Genomic DNA, 20,391 nt, shown 5'->3' with positions numbered 1-20,391 from the left:
AAATAAGTTTCCTAGCCTTCCCCAGTTTTTCCCTCAAACTGCCGCCTACTCCACTTAGAGATGTTAATGGTTTTATCCCCTGCATGTGAGTAACACAGATAAGTGAGGAGATGTAACATGGGAAAGGACCAGGGCACCTGACTGCAGCTTGATAGATAATAAGTTAATCAGAAGTAGCTTAGACTATAGAGCCTGAGCGTTTGTATAAAACACAGTCAACAGAAATAGAGCTGAAAAATATATATATGTATTATGTATGTTATGGTGATGTAGAATTTATAGACAGATATACAAAAAAAAATATATGCATATATATCACAAACAAAACAACAACAACAATAACAATAATGATAATAATAATAATAATAATAATAATAATAATAATAATAATACTACAAAACAACTAATTTGGTCCCAAAAGGTACTGGGACAAGGTTTAGTCCAGTCCAGTTCAGCTTAGTTCCGTTGACCTGTGATAGGTCATGTTTCAACAGTTCAATAGTTCAAGTTAGTCCATTTGTCAGTTCATAGATTCACAGGTCCTACCACAATGCAGCGGTGGTCGGGTGACGCGCCATCCCGCACTGATCAGGGCTTCGATCGCGGGAGACAAAAAAAAGAACCTTACCCTAAGCAAGGTCAAAAAAACATAAATTAGCATTCACAATTAAATTTGAACAGTGTTCTACTGCTATCACAAAATAAATAAATCCATAAATAACTACGTCAAATAATTAATACCATATTTTATACAACAGCCAATAAACCAATAACCAAAGTCATGACATTTCCTCCTTATAATGAATTTCATTCAAAATAATATTATAGAAAAACATTTGCATGGGCTCATCAAAGTAAAGTAAATGATCAAGAAAGCTAATAAACATTATCCAAGGTTAATCCAATATTTACAAAACAACTTTAATTGCATGTGTTGCGCAACAAGTTCAATAATCTAAAAGGAACTGCAGTCAATTCAAAAGTCCCATAGGGTGTTTTGGCATTCAATCAGAAAAGTAACAAAAAACATCCAAAAACGGACAAAACCACAGAAATCAGATTGCTCACTCAACTCTTGAAAAGTTAATTTAACATTCAGCCATAGTGAAAAACCAAAAACAACAATATTCAATAAATAAAACCAGTAATTGAACTTAAGTGTCACTATCCTAGTCTTAGCTAAACGGTGTTTTGACTGCGCAACCGCGGCTACGCGGAAGTAGCTGTCTACATAAGTAATCTGGGTGCTACAGCTTTAACCAGCAGCACACACTCCCGCGGACGGCAATCACTTTCTGGCAGACGATCACTTTTTGGCACAACACCTGGAGCTAGGGGGGCAAAACAATCCCATGAGTGCTGCTGTTTGACTGAGGAAGAATAACGTAGTGGTGGTAAACCAATCACATGACCACTTCAAGATAACAAAGCAACAAGGTGATATATACCAGTTTTTAAATTGTGTTGATAGGCCACGTAAAATCAGAGTCATGATAAACAGTAGAGTACAAAGAGTACTTTCGTCACATTTACTGTCTAAGGCAGTGGTTCTCAAACTTTTCACAATGAGTACCACCTCAGAAAATATATGGCTCTTGAAGTACCACCATTGTGACCGGCATTAAAATACAGTAGTATAGTCCTATTTAACAACATATACAGTTTACACGAGACAATTTTATTTCCTATAAGAATGTTATTTATTTTAACTGTCATAAAAAGCCACAACTGTACTTGACTGAAACACCCATCAAGTGACAATATGAAGTGCACTGCATTTAAACCCTCTTCCATTAGCTGGATCCTCGTCAGGCGATTTCAGTGGTCCCTCTAGACCATGGAGAAGGAGAGGGAGAAGAGGAGGTATTCAGGTAAAGCTCAGGCTTTACTGGCGGCGTGGTTTGGCTGGTAAGCGGCGTCGAGCGTGCGTTGTCTCCTGTGTCCAGAAAAGCTCCATGGAGGGGGACTTGTTTTCCACGGCCTTGTTTGGATATGCTGGGCCCGGCTCTTTGAGACCGTGCCACCTTAGGAGGGTTTATCCAGACTCTTCTGCGGGCTGGCTTTTTCTTCCCTCGGTGAGTGGATTCTACGAGCGTGACGGCTCGAACCCTGTGTATTTACGTCCCTTAACTCGAGCCTCTGCAAATAATGAGGCTTCTAGCTCACTGAATATGGCGCTTTTTAACGCTCGATCTCTGTCTAATAAATCATTCTTGTTGAATGATTTTATATTATCTAAAAAACTTGATTTTTTATTCCTGACTGAGACCTGGCAGCGGGATGTAGACTACTCGTCACCTGTTGAACACTGCCCGGATGGCTATACTTTTATTACCCAGCCTCGGTTGTCTGGTCGGGGTGGTGGGCTTGCCGTGGCTTTCCAGGACCGTTTCTCCTGCAGCTCCGTGAAAACTGGACATTTTCGTTCGTTTGAGCTGCAGATGCTTAAAATTGGTAACAAGGATCCTCTCTACTGTGCTGTGGTGTATCGTCCACCTGGATATAACAGGTTATTTTTATCGGAGCTCAGTGACCTCTTATCCGCTACTATGAAGCTGTCTAGAGTGCTTATAGTTGGGGACTTTAACATACACGTTGATGATGTCTCCGACCCATTCGCCAGAGACTTTATGAACATTATGGATTCTTTTCATTTGACTCAACATGTGTCCGGTCCTACACACAGCAAAGGTCACACACTGGACCTTGTTTTTTCTTTCGGTCTAAATATTGATTTTATTTGCTCTGAGGACATTTTTATTTCTGATCACTATGTTATTGTTTTTAACTTGTCTTTTAATGAGCCTTTGTCCCCCGTTAGACGGATGGTTAGCTCTCGCATCTTAAACTCCTCCACAGTGGAGAAATTTGTGGATGCTTTTAACTTAGAGCTATCTCCTCAAAATGGTGTTGATTTCTCAACCAGTCTTTTTAATAATTATTGCCTTTCTATTTTAGATGAAATTTGTCCGGTTAAGACTAGGAGTGTTTCTGCCTCCAAATCTCCTCCTTGGCTAAATGACAGTATTCGTTGTCTAAAACGTGATTGTCGTAAAGCGGAGCGCAGGTGGAGGAAAACTCATCTAAATGTTCACCTCTATCTTAAGGACCTTTTAGCTTCTTTTAATAATGCGATCAGAAATGCGAGGGCTGCCCATTTCTCACACTTGGTTACAAAGAGCAGAGGCAATCCTAAGGTGCTATTCAACACCATTGGTGACATTGTTACTCCTGCTCTGCCTGCGGGCCCTATTTTTTCTAACGAGGACTGTGAAAATTTTCTTTCTTTTCTGCTTGCAAAAATTCATAACGTGAGAATGAATTTTACACACTCAGCACCTGTTATCTCAATCTCTACCCCATCTCAGCCCATTATCTTTGATACTTTCTCTCCTGTTTCACTACCTGAGCTGGTAAAATTAGTGAATTCAGTAAAAGCATCCTCCTGTTCACTTGACATTGTACCTGCATCATTATTCAAAAATGTCTTCCAGTCTATTGGCCCATGTGTGCTCACTTAAATCAACTCTTCACTGGCATCTGGTATAGTTCCGGTTTATTTTAAAAACGCTGCTATTCTCCCAGTTTTAAAAAAACCTCAACTAGACCCCTCTCTTTGGAGCAGCTACAGACCCATCTCTAAATTACGGTTAATTGCTAAGCTTCTAGAAAAGGTTGTGGCTAAGCAACTTATGGCAGCTCTAGATAAACATGGCATTCACGATAAGTTTCAGTCCGGTTTTCGCCGATTTCACTCCACGGAGACAGCTCTTCTTAGGGTCTCAAGTGATATCTTGATGAATAATGATGCAGGAAAATGCTCTGTTCTACTCATGTTGGACCTCACATCAGCTTTCGACACAGTTGACCATCACATTCTCATTGAAAGGCTGAAAAATTGGGTTGGTGTATCTGGAACTGCATTAGAGTGGTTCTCCTCTTATCTCCATCACCGATCCTTTTCTGTGGCAGTCTCCGATTTTAGGTCATCCTCTACCTCCCTTACTTATGGTGTCCCTCAAGGGTCAGTTTTGGGGCCTTTATTGTTTTTAATATATCTTCTCCCCCTCCAGCATATAATGGGCTCTTTTGAGGACATTTCTTATCACTGTTATGCTGATGATATTCAGTTGTACGTTTCTTTTATGCCCGAGGATTTATCTAAGCTTCAGCGTCTGAATGATTGCTTAGATTCGATCAAACATTGGATGGCTGCAAATTTCCTCCAACTCAACGAGGGGAAAACCGAAGTCCTCGTATACGCCCCTGATAGATTTTTATTGCAGATAGTGAAAGCCCTTGGTCCTCTCTCACTCTATGTTAAATCCTCTATCAGGAATTTAGGTGTCACCTTTGATTCGAGTCTCACATTGGATGGGCATGTGAAATCTCTGGTTTGGTCTTGTTTTTATCATTTAAGAAATGTGGCTAAGCTAAGCCCGATTTTATCCCGTTCTGAACTGGAGATTGCTATACATGCATTTATTTCGTCACGCTTGGATTATTGTAATTCGCTGTTTATGTGTCTAAGCAAAGGTTCTTTGGATCGTCTGCAGGTTGTGCAAAACGCTGCAGCTAGGCTTTTGACAAAATCCTCCAAGTACTCACAAGTGACGCCATTGTTATCTCAGTTACACTGGCTTCCTGTTAAATCTAGAGTCAATTTTAAGATCCTGGTCTTGACCTACAGAGCTGTGCACGGACTGGCACCAGCCTACATTTTTGATCTGCTACAGCCCTATGTCCCTAGCAGGTCTTTGAGGTCATCTGATCAGGGCTTACTTGCTTTAAAAAATACTAAGAGGAGGACTAAGGGTGATAGAGCTTTTGCCACTGTGGCCCCTAGACTGTGGAACTCTCTCCCCCAAACATTAAGAACTGCGGACTCAGTAGCTGTTTTTAAAAAACAACTCAAAACTTACCTTTTTAAAACTGCTTTTGGTTAATTTTTTGCCTGTTTTATTTTCTCTTTTAAAATCTTTTTTATGACTTGTAATCTTATGTGCAGCACTTTGTGATTCTGTCTTGAAAGGTGCTATATAAATAAAAATTTATTTATTTATTTATTTATGTGACAAGGGAGAGGTCTGGGTCGATTGAGGTCAGCTTCAGCCTCAAGTTGGATTCAGCATCTAATCTGTTTCTATATTTTGTCTTTATGAAAGAGAGTGAAGAGAAGCCCTTCTCACATAGATATGTGGTTGCAAACGGTAGGAGAAAGCGCACAGCCTTGTCTGAAAGTGCAGGGTCTTCGCTGCGCAGCTGTAGCCAAAAGTCCAACAATGTTTGATTTCTGCAAGTGGACTTCAGTGTCTCATCACAAGATAGTTCTATTAAACTCTCCTGCTCAACAACTGTGAAATCCTCAGGTATGTCAGAGGCTTTGATGCTGAATGGGTTTCTCATCCAGCTATTCACTTCTGCTGTCGCTGGGAAATATTCACTGAAATGCTGTCTGAGAGAGACAAGGTACGCAACGATGTTGTCTCTGACTCCATCGGTGAAGGTCAGATTGTTGCCAGACAGGAAACTCTCCAAAGTGGGGAAAGCTGAAACATCACCTGTCTTGACTTTGATTACAAATAACTCCAGTTTTTTCAACATTGCATTGATTTTGTCCTGCACATCAAAAACACTGATGGAGTCCCTGTAGGCCATTCAAATTCAGCTCGTTTAAATGAGAGAAAATGTCCGACAAGTATGCCAGCTGACTAAGCCACACAGTCTCTTTAAAAACATCTGATAAGGGGAAGTTTTTGTCCTGTAAAAACATCTGGACCTCTCTGTGCAATTTGAAAAGCCTAGAAAGGACCTTCCCTCTTAAAAGCCATCTTACATCTGTATGGAGCAGAAGCTGGACATGTTCACTGCCCATCTCATCACAGAGCACATGAAATAGGCAAAAGTGCATCGGCCTGCTCTTCATGAAGTTGACAGTTTTCACAGCTGAGTCTAGTACAGCTTTAAGTTCTTCAGGCAACTTTTTCACTGCGAGGGCCTCGCGATGGATACTGCTGTGAGTCCACTGTATTTCTGGTGCCAACTCACAAATTTGGGCTACTACTCCACTCATGGCTTTAGTACGATCCGTGCACACTCCTACACACCTTGGCCAATCCAGCCCATTCTCTTGAACAAAGTCATTTGTTCAAGAAAATGGGCAGTGTCTGTGGAGAACGGCCAAATAAAGGCAGCCGCGGTGAGGTGGACGGAAAGAGAGCGACTGTGTACCACAGTTTGAGATGACCAGTCTAAGGACAGCGCTAGCAAGCAGTCTCTGTTTATGACCACAAAAGAAAAAACAAAACAAAACAAAAAACACCCCTTTCGTGTTTGTGGAAAAATGTACAATGTTGACCAATCAAAAAAATGATATGGCAACATGACATTTGGTTGTTTAGGAAGAGGGGGGAGTTTTAGGAGTGACAGAGAGAGAGAGAGAGAGAGAGCGGAAAAGAGAGAGAGAGTGAGTTTTGAGATGTGAGAGATTTGTGACGTTTAGCATGTTTGGAGTGTGTAGTTAGTGGGTTGTCTTGTGTAGTGAGTGTGTAGTGTATTGGATACTTTTGTGTTGTGTGTCAGAACAATGAGGTGACTGCTGAATGTTACAGGTGCTGCCAAAAAGCCAACAAAGGTAGATTACAGTTATAAACGGTGTCTCCAGGTAGAAAACAGGAGGAGTGATACACCTCCTGTTGTCAGACCTGCAGAACATCAGGCTTGTGATGTTATCCTTTTTTAATGCAGAACACCTGATTGTTATGTGAATAGTTTAAAATGGTTATGAAAAAGGGTAAAAGGTAAATGGCTGCAAATAACTTTGTTTGCAAAACTTGTGCATAGGATTTTAAAATTGACAGTTTATATTTACATTTAGAGTTATGAAATATGATTCAGTAAACATTTTTGTGGTTGTTACAGTAAAAAATATAACTTTTTCTACTCGGATTTTATGTTTTTTGTCTGATTTTAGATCAATTTTGTTAATATAGTATATCAAAATAAAAAATGTAAATGTAAATTTAGACAAGTGAGGTTGCGCTGAAAAGAATGATACCAAATAAGGCAAAGTAAATTGTTTTTAAAGGTGAAATGTGGAGGAAACATCAAAAGTTATCAAAAATGTCCAATTATACCCTGGACCCCAGAGGGTTAAAAAAAAATTTTTTTAAGTAACGCAATAGTTACTTTTCCTAGTAATTAATAACTTTTAGAATCTTGTAACTCAGTTACTAACTCAGTTACTTTTTTGAAGAAGTAACTTGTAACTATAATTAATTACTTTTTCAAACTAACTTGCCCAACACTGATTATAATAAAACAAACAAAGTAAATGACTCACCATTGAGTGGATCGAGTGAGAGTATAAAGTTGAATTAATCAGCCGGGTTATTTCACACTGTCAAGCGATATGGCATCCGTAATTAGTGAACTCTTAACAAGCACGCCAACCACAGAGACAGCAGCAGCAGAGGTATGCTATAGTAACGCAGCAGCATTGAACATGGCGCATCACTGATTGAAACATTTCAGCCACTAATTTTCTCCACCAGTACCAAGGTAATAAAAATAAAAATTATACCTGTATTTCAACTGACCTGTACAGTTTATAGCATTATATTGATGAGTGTATTGAGGCCATCATTATGGGGACACCAAAAGAGGCGCCAACTCACTCCTGCAGGAAACTGGCTCCATCCATGAAGAGAAGTCGCCCCAAAGATTCTCCAGAATCAGCTTCTTCACAGACCAGTGGCATGGTGGACATCTTGGAGTCTATAGACAAAAAAGAAAAGAAAAACACAAATGTGATACATGCCTGGCCCCATCTGGTAATCCTTCATAAAGATTTCCAGGTGCTTAGTGAGTCTGTAGTTCAGCCAACAGAAGGTGGAAACAGTCGCTGCTGAAAACACTGGCCTCAGAGCGTCAGTGATATCCCTCAGAAGGAATGAGCAGACTCTTGGAAGAACAAGAAATAAAAAAATCAAAGAAACTGTTATTGAGCTCCATGCCCACATCAACTGTGTTTTCAGGCATGCCAGAGAAGGCAGAAGAGGACCCTAAAACAATGCTGAAGCATTTAATTCAGACTCCCCTGAAACTATGGCGTGTTTTTTTTGTGTCACTATTTTGAGCGCATGTAAAAAAATTTGCAAGTACAAGTGTTGCATTTTGAGGAGAAATTATTTTGAGAGAAGAAAAGCTAAACTTGAGGAAACAAAATTCACTGCTGTGTGCAAAAAATGTATTTCAGTGTTTGCTATTATCCATATACAGACACAATAGCAGCCCCTCTTGCTCAGTTTTTGCATTTGCTCTTGCTCAGCTCTCTGCGGACCTGCTCGCAGTGTGTTGCTCGCACTCTCAACATTTCTGCCCCTGGATGTTCAACTCTTTATGTACACTGTTATATTTGTGCCACAAACCCAACCAATCACAGACTTGGATGCAAAAAATTCTGATTGGTTGTTTTGGTCTCCAATCAGCTCACTAGCTACTGTAGCCAAACCCAGGCAAATACCCCAGAATGCATTTCGTCCAAAACTCAAACGAGGCAGTGGCGGAGGAACGCAGAGTGGAGGAGTTTGAAATATTACTCTTTCTGGATCACAAAATAAACTCTTAAGATATTTTCACGTCTGTTCTAAAATGTTCTGTTCTTATTTTAACAGCTGACTCTGAATTAAATCAAACAGAGAAAAATATATTGGTAACAACCGGTGGTGTAACCCTGCCCACATAACAATCAAAGAAAGGATTTGTTGCCCGGACATTGAACTGTGTGCTGTTGGACTCAGGCCATATTATTTGCCCAGGGAATTTACCCATGTGATCTTGGTGGCTGTTTATGTTCCTCCCTCTGCTAACCCCACCACTGCATGTGACACTATCCACTCTGCCATAACACGGTTACAGACTCAGCGCCCGAGTGCCTTCATGGTGATCTCGGGTGACTTCAACCATGTCACCTTGGACAATAGACTACCAACATTCAAACAATATGTGGACTGTCTTACCAGGGGGGAGAGAATCCTAGACCTACTGTATGCTAATGTCAAGGATGCATTCAGCTCCTCCTCCCTCCCCCCACTTGGAAGGTCAGATCACAACCTGATTCACCTCACCCCCCGCTATGTGCCGATTGTGAGGAGGGAACCTGTGACCACGAGGAGCATTAGGAGGTGGTCAGAGAAGGCCTTAGCGGAACTACAGGGCTGTTTTGAGGTGACTGACTAGGAGACACTCTGTGAGCCTCACGCCCAGGACATCAATGGGCTTACTGAGTGTATCACAGACTACACAACTTTCTGCACTGACTCCATTGTTCCAGCTCAGACTGTTCATTGTTACCCAAATAACAAGCTATGGGTGACTAAGGACATCAAAGGGTGTACTCTCAGTGGCAAGGGAACAATAAGAGAACAGCACCACCAAGGCTGGAGACGGAGCAATACTGGAAGAGCATATGGGAGAAGGACGCAACCCATAACGGCAATGCTCAGTGGCTAGTGGATCTGAGGGCAGACCATAGCGACCTCCCTGAACAGGGTCCAGTAACCATCACAGTGTCAGATATCCAAGAAAGGGTCTCCAGTATGAAGAGTTGGACAGCACCAGGGCCCGACATGGTTCATGACTACTGGCTGAAGAAGCTGACTGCACTCCACGAGCGTCTGGCAGCACAAATGAACCAGCTGCTAGTTAACGAGAGACACCCGTAATGGCTAACCGAAGGTCAGACGGTCCTGATCCCCAAGGACCCCAAGAAGGGACCGGTCCCATCCAACTACCGACCAATTACCTGCCTCAGTACTACATGGAAGCTCCTGTCAGGCATCATATCGGCTAAGATGAACAGGCACATGGGTCAATACATGAGTGGGGCACAGAAAGGGATTGGCAAGAATACCAGAGGCGCAAAACACCAGCTACTGGTAGACAGAACAGTCAGCCGAGACTGCAAGACCAGACTGACCAACCTGTGCACTGCCTGGATTGATTACAAGAAGGCCTATGACTCAATGCCCCACAGCTGGATACTGGAATGCCTAGAATTGTACAAGATCAACAGGACCCTAAGAGCCTTCATCAGGAACTCAATGGGGATGTGGCGTACAACACTAGAGGCCAACTTCAAGCCCATAGCACAAGTCACCATCAAGTGCGGGATCTACCAAGGAGATGCTCTGTCCCCACTGCTGTTCTGCATAGGCCTGAACCCCCTCAATGAGATCATTAACAAGACTGGCTACGGATACCGACTACGAAACAGAGCGGTTGTCAGCCACCTCCTGTACATGGATGACATCAAGCTGTATGCCAAGAGTGAACGAGACATCGATTCACTGATCCACACTACCAGGCTATACAGCAATGATATTGGAATGTCGTTCGGACTGGAGAAGTGTAGTCGGATGGTAACAAAGAGAGGGAAGGTAGTCAAAACTGAGTGGCATCTTGGCAGCTGCACGCTTGACTTTTCTCAGTTCATGGGCAGTTATTTTGCGCCTTGGTTTTTCCACACGCTTCTTGCGACCCTGTTGACTATTTTGAATGAAACGCTTGATTGTTCGATGATCACGCTTCAGAAGCTTTGCAATTTTAAGACTGCTGCATCCCTCTGCAAGATATCTCACTATTTTTGACTTTTCTGAGCCTGTCAAGTCCTTCTTTTGACCCATTTTGCCAAAGGAAAGGAAGTTGCCTAATAATTATGCACACCTGATATAGGGTGTTGATGTCATTAGACCACACCCCTTCTCATTACAGAGATGCACATCACCTAATATGCTTAATTGGTAGTAGGCTTTCGAGCCTATACAGCTTGGAGTAAGACAACATGCATGAAGAGGATGATGTGGACAAAATACTCATTTGCCTAATAATTCTGCACTCCCTGTAGGACGAAAGGAGGCCCAGAGTGCTATCGATGTGATTATTGACAAAGTTGCAGAAAATGACAACTTCAGTTTTATTTTGATTTAGCTTCAGAAAATTTAACGACATCCACTGTTTGATGTCGTCAAGGCAGCGTAATAAGAGCTGGGGACGGTCTGACCCTGCTTTTAAAGGCAGATAAATCTGCAAATCATCAGTAAAGCAGTGGAATGAAATGTTGTACTGCGAGAAGATGGAACCCAATGGCAAAAAATAGAGTGCGAACAGGGCAGGACCCAAAATAGAGCCTTGAGGTACACAGTATTTAAGAGAGACTATTTTGGAGTTATGGAGGCCCATATTGACGTAAAAAGACCTTCCTGACAAGTAGGACCGAAACCACTGTAGGGCAGATCCTTTTAGGCCAGCATGAAATTCTAGCCGTGATAACAGCATGTCATGGTCGACCGTGTCAAAAGCTGCTGACAGGTCCAACAATAAAAGGGCAGCAGGGCTGCCAGAGTCCAGAGTTAAAAGAATATCATTAAAAATCCTTAAAAGTGCTGTCTTAGTGCTAAGTAGTGATTTAAAACCAGATCTTGTTAAAATCAAGGTGGGCCTGCAACTGTAGACCACTTTCTCCAAAACTTTAGACAGAAAAGGAAGCTTTGAGATTGGCCTGTAATTGGACAGAACAGTTGGGTCCATGTTATGTTTTTTAAGAAGAGGCTGAACTATAGCTTGTTTAAAGCATGATGGGACACAGCCTGTAGCAAGGGATGTATTAATTAATCTCAGGATAAAAGGCCCAACAGTATTAAAAGTGTTTTTAAGCAAGCTTGGAGGGAGACAATCAGAGGGGCAGTGTGATGATCTTAGGTTACAAACTACCACAGTCAAGTCATTAAGTGAGACAGAATCAAACTGCTCTAAGACAGCTGAGCACATAGGAGAAAGACTAGGATCTGAGGCAGCAGTCGACGAGACAAGGGTCCTAATGGATAGAACCTTTTTGTTAAAAAATGCTTTCTGTTTCTGAGAGAAAGCCATGTTTCTGTCAGAAACAGAAAGTCCAGCTGTTGTGACTTTAGGAAGTCGTTTAATACAAACGTCTTGTTTGCTAAAGATCTTACATTTAGTAGAGCCATTTGAAGTGTGTAGATCCTAACATCTGATGCTCCGGCTCGGGTAAGCCTGCGAAGATTTCTGTGGTCCACACCGCATCCACGGGCCCAGGGCCGCTTAGGGAAATAAAATGGATCAACTGTCGTGGGACCTCCAGGGACAACAGGCAGGATCCATCTAAAGATGCACTCTGCTGGTCCAGTAGTTCCACGGGAAGCACGGAGAAGAGCTCTGACTTTGATGAGTGTACCAGCCCGCTTACCTCCTTTCCTCAGGCACTTCTTCCAGGAAGTGGTGTCGGAGTGTCGGCACAGATAGGCCGGAATACGGGGCTGGTGGAGGAGGCCTATAATCATCTCCTGTCGCCATTTGTTTAAGAGCCAGATCATACGAAGCTTTGAATTGTAAAAGTAGCTGGCGATTGTACACACACAGATCAAGGGCATTTTGGGATAATATAGAAAAGGATAAAGCTAGCGAAAGCCAAAGCAAAACTACAAGAGTTGACGGACGCAATGTCGAGAGACGTGTATACTGCTGGCGCCATCTTGGAGCGACATCTAGAGCTGGCAGAGTCCAGGGTGGAGAGTGGATAGCCAATCACCTTCTCTGCAGTTTTGATGACCCTCTGGAATCTCTTCTTATCGGCTGTTTTGCAACCAGCGTACCACACGGGGATGTTGTGCACCAGCCCACTCTCGATTGTGGCACGATAGAAAGACACTAGGAGGTCAGTCTGTTGGCTTGCTTAATATTTGAGTAAACATGGTCCAAGGTGTTCTTCCATCTCGTGGAGCATTTCACATGTTGAACAAATTTAGGCAGCACAGTTCTTAAGCATGCTTTGTTGAAGTCCCCTGCAATGATGTATACTCCCTCTGCATATGTCCGTTGCTGTTCGGAGATCGGCTTGTGCATGTAGGCAAGCGCTGAGCTAACTTTAGCGTCTGGTGGTATGTAGACTGCTGTTATTAGCACTGCAGCATTTCTCTGGGCAAGTAGAAAGGACTGCACATGAGTGTTTGTGCACCAGCTGTTATGTGTGTAGATGGCTGCTGTAGCCATTCTGTCACTGCGGTGCATTGTGCGGCCTGCTAGCTCCATCGAGGCGTCGGGAATTTCCTCTCGTAGCCATGCCTCGGTGACGACCAGGACACAACAGTCGTGGAGGAGTGGCTGTGCAGCGAGAAGAAGGTTCAGTTCATCTATTTTGTTGACAACCCACCGTGCGTTGGTCAGGAAAATGCTAGGAAGCGATGGTGTAAAAGGCTGGTCAAAGGAGTTTGCAAAGAAAAGCGTCTGGACTTCTTTAAGTTGCTTGAAGACGTTTCACCTCTCATCCGAGAAGCTTCTTCAGTTCTAAGGTCAAATGGCTGAGAGTCCCAGATTTAAACCCAGTGGGAGTATCCCCCCAAAGAGGGACAAAGGACCCCCTGGTGATCCTCTAATCACATGAGCCAAGGTGTGAAAGCGGGTGTGTAGCGAGTGCCATTTAAAATTTCCTCAGAAGTCAGTGTGCCATATGATTGCATTAGCAATAAATTTAATAACGCTGTATATGAACAGTTACACATTATATAGAACCACTTTATAGAATTATATTTGTTTGCAAATGTTGGCAGCTATCAGCGAATAGTTATCAGCTATTTTGAAACAAAAAAAAGACACTTTTTATTCATAACAAGAACTCCATAACAGCAAATGAACTGTACAACAGAAAATACAAATGCTATTTATGGTCTCCTCACAACAATGATAAGAAAAATAAACTGGGCCAATATGGTATGTTTGTTAATACAGAGACACACATGTTAATGTGATCTCTGGTCTCCCACTCAGAGACACAGGTCTCCGAGTGTCCAGCATTCAGACGGCTACCTGAGGACACTCATGTGAGAGAAAATCTGCTCACAGAGATATGTAGAGCCAAATACTGTCAATAAGGCCTCTGCAATGTTCTGAAGACAGTTAAACTTGTCAGGTAGTGATGTCCAGCAGGTGAAAATGCAAGCTCCATGAACATGCACAGCTGTGGATTCCAGCTGCTTCGATGTTGCATTAACTGGCATTAACTCAGCCAGTTAATGCGAGACAAATCTAGCTGCTCATTAAAGATTTCTGGTTTGATCAGAAAATAAAACATTGGTCCATACACCTGAAAGTCCCAAAAATGCATTGTGTCTCGAGTCTATGGATGCATTTTGACTAAAGACCGGCCCCCCAGATATTAAAGCCATATAGCCTTTGAATGAAAACAAACGCTGTTGTGACAGTGATGTACACTGTCTTGTTGGTAAATGTATGATTTCTATTCATTTTACGTCAGATGAAAACTTTGGTTGTAAGCTTCAGATAATTATTTAATAACAGCCAGACATTTTAAATGAGAATAAGAAAGTATTTCTTTGTGCCCCCCTTTCCCTGTTAATGCCCTACCTGGCCCCCTGGCAAAACTTTCCTAGACCCGCCCCTGCACAGTTACCAGCTGTCAGCTACATAGAAAAGGATCCTGGTGTTATTTGTCTCTCAGAAACAGCTCATAACTTCCCTTCAACTCATTCATGTCACCTAAAAGGTAAACCTGTTTCTCCATCACCTGTTCAGCTCTGATGATTCAGTAAGGACATCTCCTGGTTTCATCTGCATGTTTCCCTCTCACCAGATATACAAACCGATATCATGACCGGCAGCTTTTACTGCTGTGGCTCCAGAAAACCTCAGCTGATACTAGAAATAAATTCTAACAACAGCTGACCAAGCTTAAACGTGCTGCTGTTGTTTAGTGCGACATCCGGTGGTTTCCTCTTTCTGGCGCAAAGTGGGTGATAAACAAACAAGAGAGAAAAGCTGATCAGCTGATCATTGATCAGTTTCATGATTGAAGTAGCAACAGGAGAGAGAGGGGAGAGAATGAGAGGAGAAGAAGATGCCGCTGTGCAGCAAAGACACAGAATAACTCCAGCTTTGTGTCTTTTTCCATCCTGGCTGAAGTATGGGACAAACTGTGTTCCTTCTCAGCTCAACACGAAACGCGTAATAATTTCTCTGAATGCCGGACGATTCCGTTTGTACGGGACGGTTGGCAACTCTACTAACTAACCTTATGAATAAAATAAAGTTCACTATCAATAAAATCATAGCACCCCCTCAGCTGTATAGAAACTCCGTCATGCTAGCTAGCACGCAGTACGAGTTATTGTAACTGACTGTAAAAAGTCAGCACAACGAAAATAAACTCCACCTAAACTTGGTTTATATCTGACCCAGATAGACTGCAGGTCATAACTTCCAGTGTTGGGGAGTAACGGAATACATGTACCGCCATTACGTATTCAGAATACAAAATATGAGTAACTGTATTCCGTTACAGTTACCGTTTAAAAAGGTGGTATTCAGAATACAGTTACTTTGGTGAAATAAATGGAATACACGGCGGTACTTCCCTGTTTCATATTGTCGCGGGTCAGGATTGTTTGGGTTTGTTTGACAGCTACGTTCTGTTGTTCCAGGCGGCAGCGTTACGGTTGCCATGGTTACAGGGTGACGCTCTCTCTCTGCGTGTTTCCTGGGTGAGAGAGCGCCTTTGTGTTGTTGTTGTTGTGCTAAGCTAATAGGCAGACTGCTACAGGCATAGCTCTAAAGAATGTAGCATCATGGGCAGTGTAGTCCGTGCTGCAGGGAGAATGGACTACCATACCCGTTATGTGTCTGTGAGCGAGGGAGGGAGAGAAAGGAAAAGTCCGAGCTGTCACGGAGCAAAAACGGGAGCTGGAAGCATGTAAATATAATAATAACCACAGCAGCCAAGAAGAGAGCCTGAGGAGCCCATTTGTAAGTAAGCTATTAAGACTCAACTGTACACTGTGTTCGTGTTTTCCTCCGGGAAAAATAAGTTCCGTTGGAGCAGCCTTTCAACGCCTCTCTCTGTCTCCCGCAAGCAAAGTTGACCCAGACAACAAAGTAAAGCTAGTTTTCGGCTACCAGCCCGACACGAACCCGACGTATTAGCCCGAGGTCCCTTTACTACGTTTCGGACCTTCAGTAACAGTAATAAATCACAGCAATAGTACATTCACGTAGTTGTAAACAGCATGATAATATATTAAGTATTCCAAAGTATTCAGAATACGTTACTGTCATTGAGTAACGTAACGGAATACGTTACAGAATACATTTTGGGGCATGTATTCAGTATTCTGTAGTGGAATACATTTTAAAAGTAACCTTCCCAACACTGATAACTTCTTACCTGAAGTTTAGTTCACCTGACGCTCCGACCGGCGGCTGCCTCGGGTCTCTCCTCCTCCTGCCTCCCCTTCCCTCATCCACCTGCTGGCCTCCACCACTTGTTAATTTTACTGAATCTGTGGAAGCTCCGCCATGGCCAACACCAAACAACTGAGTTATTTTTACAGACCGACCAGCATCTGGCCAATCCACCACCAAAAAAAATAAAAAAAATCATCGGGCCACCGAGCCAATGTCCGGTATGCCCGATGTCCACTCCAGCTATGGTCGTGCGTGAATGCCATCAGTTAACCCTTCGCATGCCAACGGTGGCACGCGTGCCTAGGGTTGCCGACCCCTGGCCTACAGCATGATCTAATCCACAGGTGTCGAACTCCAGGCCTCGAGGGCCAGTGTCCTGCAGATTTTAGATGTGTCCTTGATCCAACACAGCTGATTTAAATGGCTAAATTACCTCCTCAACATGTCTTGGAGTTCTCCAGAAGCCTGGTAATGAACTAATCATTTGATTCAGATGTGTTCACCCAGGGTCTTATCTAAAACCTGCAGGACACCGGCCCTCGAGGCCTGGAGTTTGACACCCCTGATCTAATTGCTTTAATAAAATATTATGGTCAACAGTATCGAACGCTGCACTGAGGTGTAGCAGGACAGACATCAGTTAGCAGTTTTACAACTACTCTTGTAGTTGGAAGGAAGGAAGGTTGGAGATTGGCCTATAATTAGCTAAGACACCTGGGTCCAGAGATGGAATTTAATTAATATTTTAAATACTGCCAGCTTGAAGGCCTGTGGTACATTAATAATTATTAGAAATAGATTGAACAGTAATGAATGGTGGAACCTCTTTGAGCAGTCTTGTGACGATGGAGAATAAAAAAATTCCCAAACAATAAAGACCCAGGTCCAAATAGTTTTAGCCTATTGTAATGTCTATTTGTTTTTAGAATAATCACATCTACATACACACTGCATTCATAATAAATCCTGACCAAATAGATTTTATCAAGGGTAGACACTCAGCCAATAATACACGCAGACTATTAGATTATTGCACTATCAACAAATTAGAAAACCACAGTTTTCTCTTTAGATGCAGAGAAAGTATTTGACCAGGTAAACTGGAAATCTAACTTTGGACTTGGCTGGTTGGCAGGGATAGATGCGCAGTTGTTGCAAACATATGTTGCCTCAGGTCTTCGGTACACTTGGCGGCTCCTGGATCTATTTCTTTCTGCCTCTGGTTCCTGGGGGGCATTATTGTGGCTTCCCAACCTAATTATCAAGTACATTTTATGACAGAAGTAAAATATGAAGAAATAAAGGTTGTCTGTTTTAACCACAATGTTTCATCACTGTGTTTTGTTTTTAGCTGTGCCCATCATATTAGCTGGATCTGGATCAACTCGATGTTCTGGAAGAGTTGAAATTAATCTCAATAACAGTTGGGGAACAGTCTGTAATGATGGCTGGGACTTAAATGATGCTGAGGTAGTTTGCAGACAGTTAAGCTGTGGGTCGGCACTGGAAGTTCCTCAATCAGCTCACTTTGGTGCAGGAACTGGACAGATTTGGCTTGATAATGTGATGTGTTCAGGAAATGAAAGTTCTCTAACTGAGTGTCAACACAGTGGATTTGGATCAAACAGATGTGAACATGGTCAGGATGCTGCTGTCATCTGTTCAGGTGAGATAGTCTTTTCCATACTGAAAATATTTCAGGTCTGTCTCTTTTTTTTTTAATGTAAAAAAAACATTACAATATATTTAATCTCTTTTACCTGATAGGTCTACTTAGATTAGCTGGATCTGGATCAACACGATGTGCTGGTAGAGTTGAAATTTATCATAATAACATCTGGGGAACAGTCTGTGATGATAGCTGGGACTTAAATGATGCTGAGGTGGTTTGCAGACAGTTAAAGTGTGGGACAGCACTACAGGCTCCTCAGTTTGCCTACTTCGGTGCTGGAACTGGACAGATTTGGCTTGATGATATGATGTGTTCCGGAAATGAAAGTTCTCTAACTGAATGCCAACACATTGGATTTGGAACACACAATTGTGGACATTATGAAGATGCTGGTGTCATCTGTTCAGGTGAAAGCTCTTAGATATTCAAGACACTGCTGGTCAGTCTGTTTTTGTGTGTTATACATCTTTTTGTAAATGTAAAGACTATGTTAGAATATAATTAATTTGCTTTTTTATAGGTCTGTTCAAATTAAGTGGACCGCATCCATGCTCTGGCAGAGTGGAACTTTATCACAATAACAGCTGGGGAACAGTCTGTGATTATGGCTGGGATTTAAATGATGCTGAGGTGGTTTGCAGACAGTTAAACTGTGGGATGGCACTGGAAGTTCCTCAATCAGCTGACTTTGGTGCAGGAACTGGACAGATCTGGCTTGACAATGTGACCTGTTCAGGAAATGAAAATTCTCTAACTGAGTGTCAACACAGTGGATTTGGATCAAACAGATGTGAACATGGTCAGGATGCTGCTGTCATCTGTTCAGGTGAGAGCATCTAATAAATGTGTAATTTGGTAATTCTTGCTTCCTGTTTTACGGCTTTATCATCCACTCATTGATGTGTTTTTTTACTGAAATTCAGTGTGAGCAGTCAAATTGAGATGTGCATTAACCACACTGTGTAGTATTTCAGTGGTGAAATGTTGCATCTTTCTTTTCAAATGCAGCTTTGATCCGCAGAGAAATACAGTTTTTTACAAACTTACAAGATTACAGATATCATTTTTGCTATCTTATAGGCCAGGGGTCGGCAACCCGCGGCTCCGGAGCCGCATGCGGCTCTTTAGTCCTTATACTGCGGCTCCGCGTGGTTTGGGAAAATAAATTAGAAGTATTTAGCTGAAGTGTATTTTATTTATGTTAGTTCTTTTTAACTCGTAGTTCTAAATTGGAAGATTGTTGTGCTTTTGAAATATAAAAATAAAATTATATTCTATTATTTTTTCATCGCTCAAAATAAGAGTCACACTCGCGGAAGCCGGTATACCCGCCGAAACGCCGTGCATTTATCGAGACTTTCAACCCCAGATATGCCAATTACGGATCTTCGGATCCACATTATGTCAGCAGCTGTTCTCCACCGTGAACTATGTTAAAGACAAACACTGTGAGTAAACTGACTTCGTATATCCCCGATTTGCGGACTCTGTGCGCAGAGGTTCAGGAGCAAAGTCCCATTGTAAACAAATCACGGCAGACCCGACGATGTTTCCATGAACACGCTTTTGAGCATCTCTTTATTGAGCACTTTTCACACACTGTTGCTGTACGCATACAGCCGGCTGTAGCTTTTCAGCTCACAGCCCGACATACACCACCAACAACACAACAGCACAGATAGCGCAGACGTAAAGGCGGCGAGGCGTGATTGTGGGTGTCGCTCAGGTGCGTCCCACTCCCCTGCAGCGGCGCTGCAAACCACGCCCCGCCGCACGCATTAACCAGGTAAAATACATATTCAGGCAGAATTTTGCAAATATCTATTTTTCATTTTTCAGCAGCATAGTGCTTTTTTCCAATTATTTTTTAAGAGTCAGGTCAAGGCTCCAAAAGCCCAAAGGCGATATAAGGGTGGCGGCTGACAACAGTTTTTGTTTGCTACATGGATCATTTTAGTTCAGCTGGGTGTCTTTCCTTTTGTTATATTTCTTTAAGAGTTCAAAATGTGTTAATTACGTAAATAAAATGTAATTTTCTCTGTAGCACTTCATGGATTTCATAAGCAGCACACCTTAGTTGTTCACACAAAGCACAAAGATAAAAAACAATATATACAGTGTTATCTTCATTTTAGATGTCAAAAAGTATTTGCGGCTCCCAGAGTTTTCTTTTGCGTGGAAACGGGGTCCAAGTGGCTCTTTGGGTGTAAAAGGTTGCAGACCCCTGTTATAGGCACATGTCAACCTTTTCAAATGTGCGTTAATGGCAGTAATATGACAATGTTTTCAGAAGTGGGCAAAGCAGCCACACAGATGTGTGTGCTTGTGTGTATTTTTCTTAAGGGCAGTGATAGTAATTTTTTTCTATAGTCGAATTTGTGAATGTTATCATAAACTTTAGAGATTATCCTTGGGGAAATTTTGTGGAATTTTGGTTAGGAAGA

General features: G+C 42.3%; 1 protein-coding gene across 1 annotated transcript; it reads left to right on the top strand.

Moving 5' to 3' along the window:
• The first annotated feature begins 1,837 nt into the window (after positions 1-1,837).
• LOC112845454 (deleted in malignant brain tumors 1 protein-like) lies at positions 1,838-18,875 on the top strand. Its single transcript, XM_025904859.1, has 6 exons — positions 1,838-1,908; positions 5,370-5,506; positions 17,627-17,941; positions 18,043-18,354; positions 18,468-18,713; positions 18,871-18,875. Exons 1-6 carry the CDS (start codon positions 1,838-1,840, stop codon positions 18,873-18,875), a joined length of 1,086 nt encoding a protein of 361 aa, XP_025760644.1.
• Positions 18,876-20,391: the final 1,516 nt, after the last annotated feature.

The sequence above is a fragment of the Oreochromis niloticus genome, linkage group LG3 (genome assembly GCF_001858045.2).
Source record: "Oreochromis niloticus isolate F11D_XX linkage group LG3, O_niloticus_UMD_NMBU, whole genome shotgun sequence".
NCBI lineage: Eukaryota > Metazoa > Chordata > Actinopteri > Cichliformes > Cichlidae > Oreochromis > Oreochromis niloticus.
This window is presented reverse-complemented; position numbering and strand designations above follow the sequence as displayed.

Bases quoted from the DNA above. Each gene is read 5' to 3' on its own strand.
- LOC112845454 (XM_025904859.1), top strand. From the start codon at position 1,838: ATGGAGAAGGAGAGGGAGAAGAGGAGGTATTCAGGTAAAGCTCAGGCT. The intron at 17,942-18,042 runs GTGAGATAGTCT...TTTACCTGATAG, and splicing joins TGCTGCTGTCATCTGTTCAG to GTCTACTTAGATTAGCTGGA. The intron at 18,355-18,467 runs GTGAAAGCTCTT...GCTTTTTTATAG, and splicing joins TGCTGGTGTCATCTGTTCAG to GTCTGTTCAAATTAAGTGGA.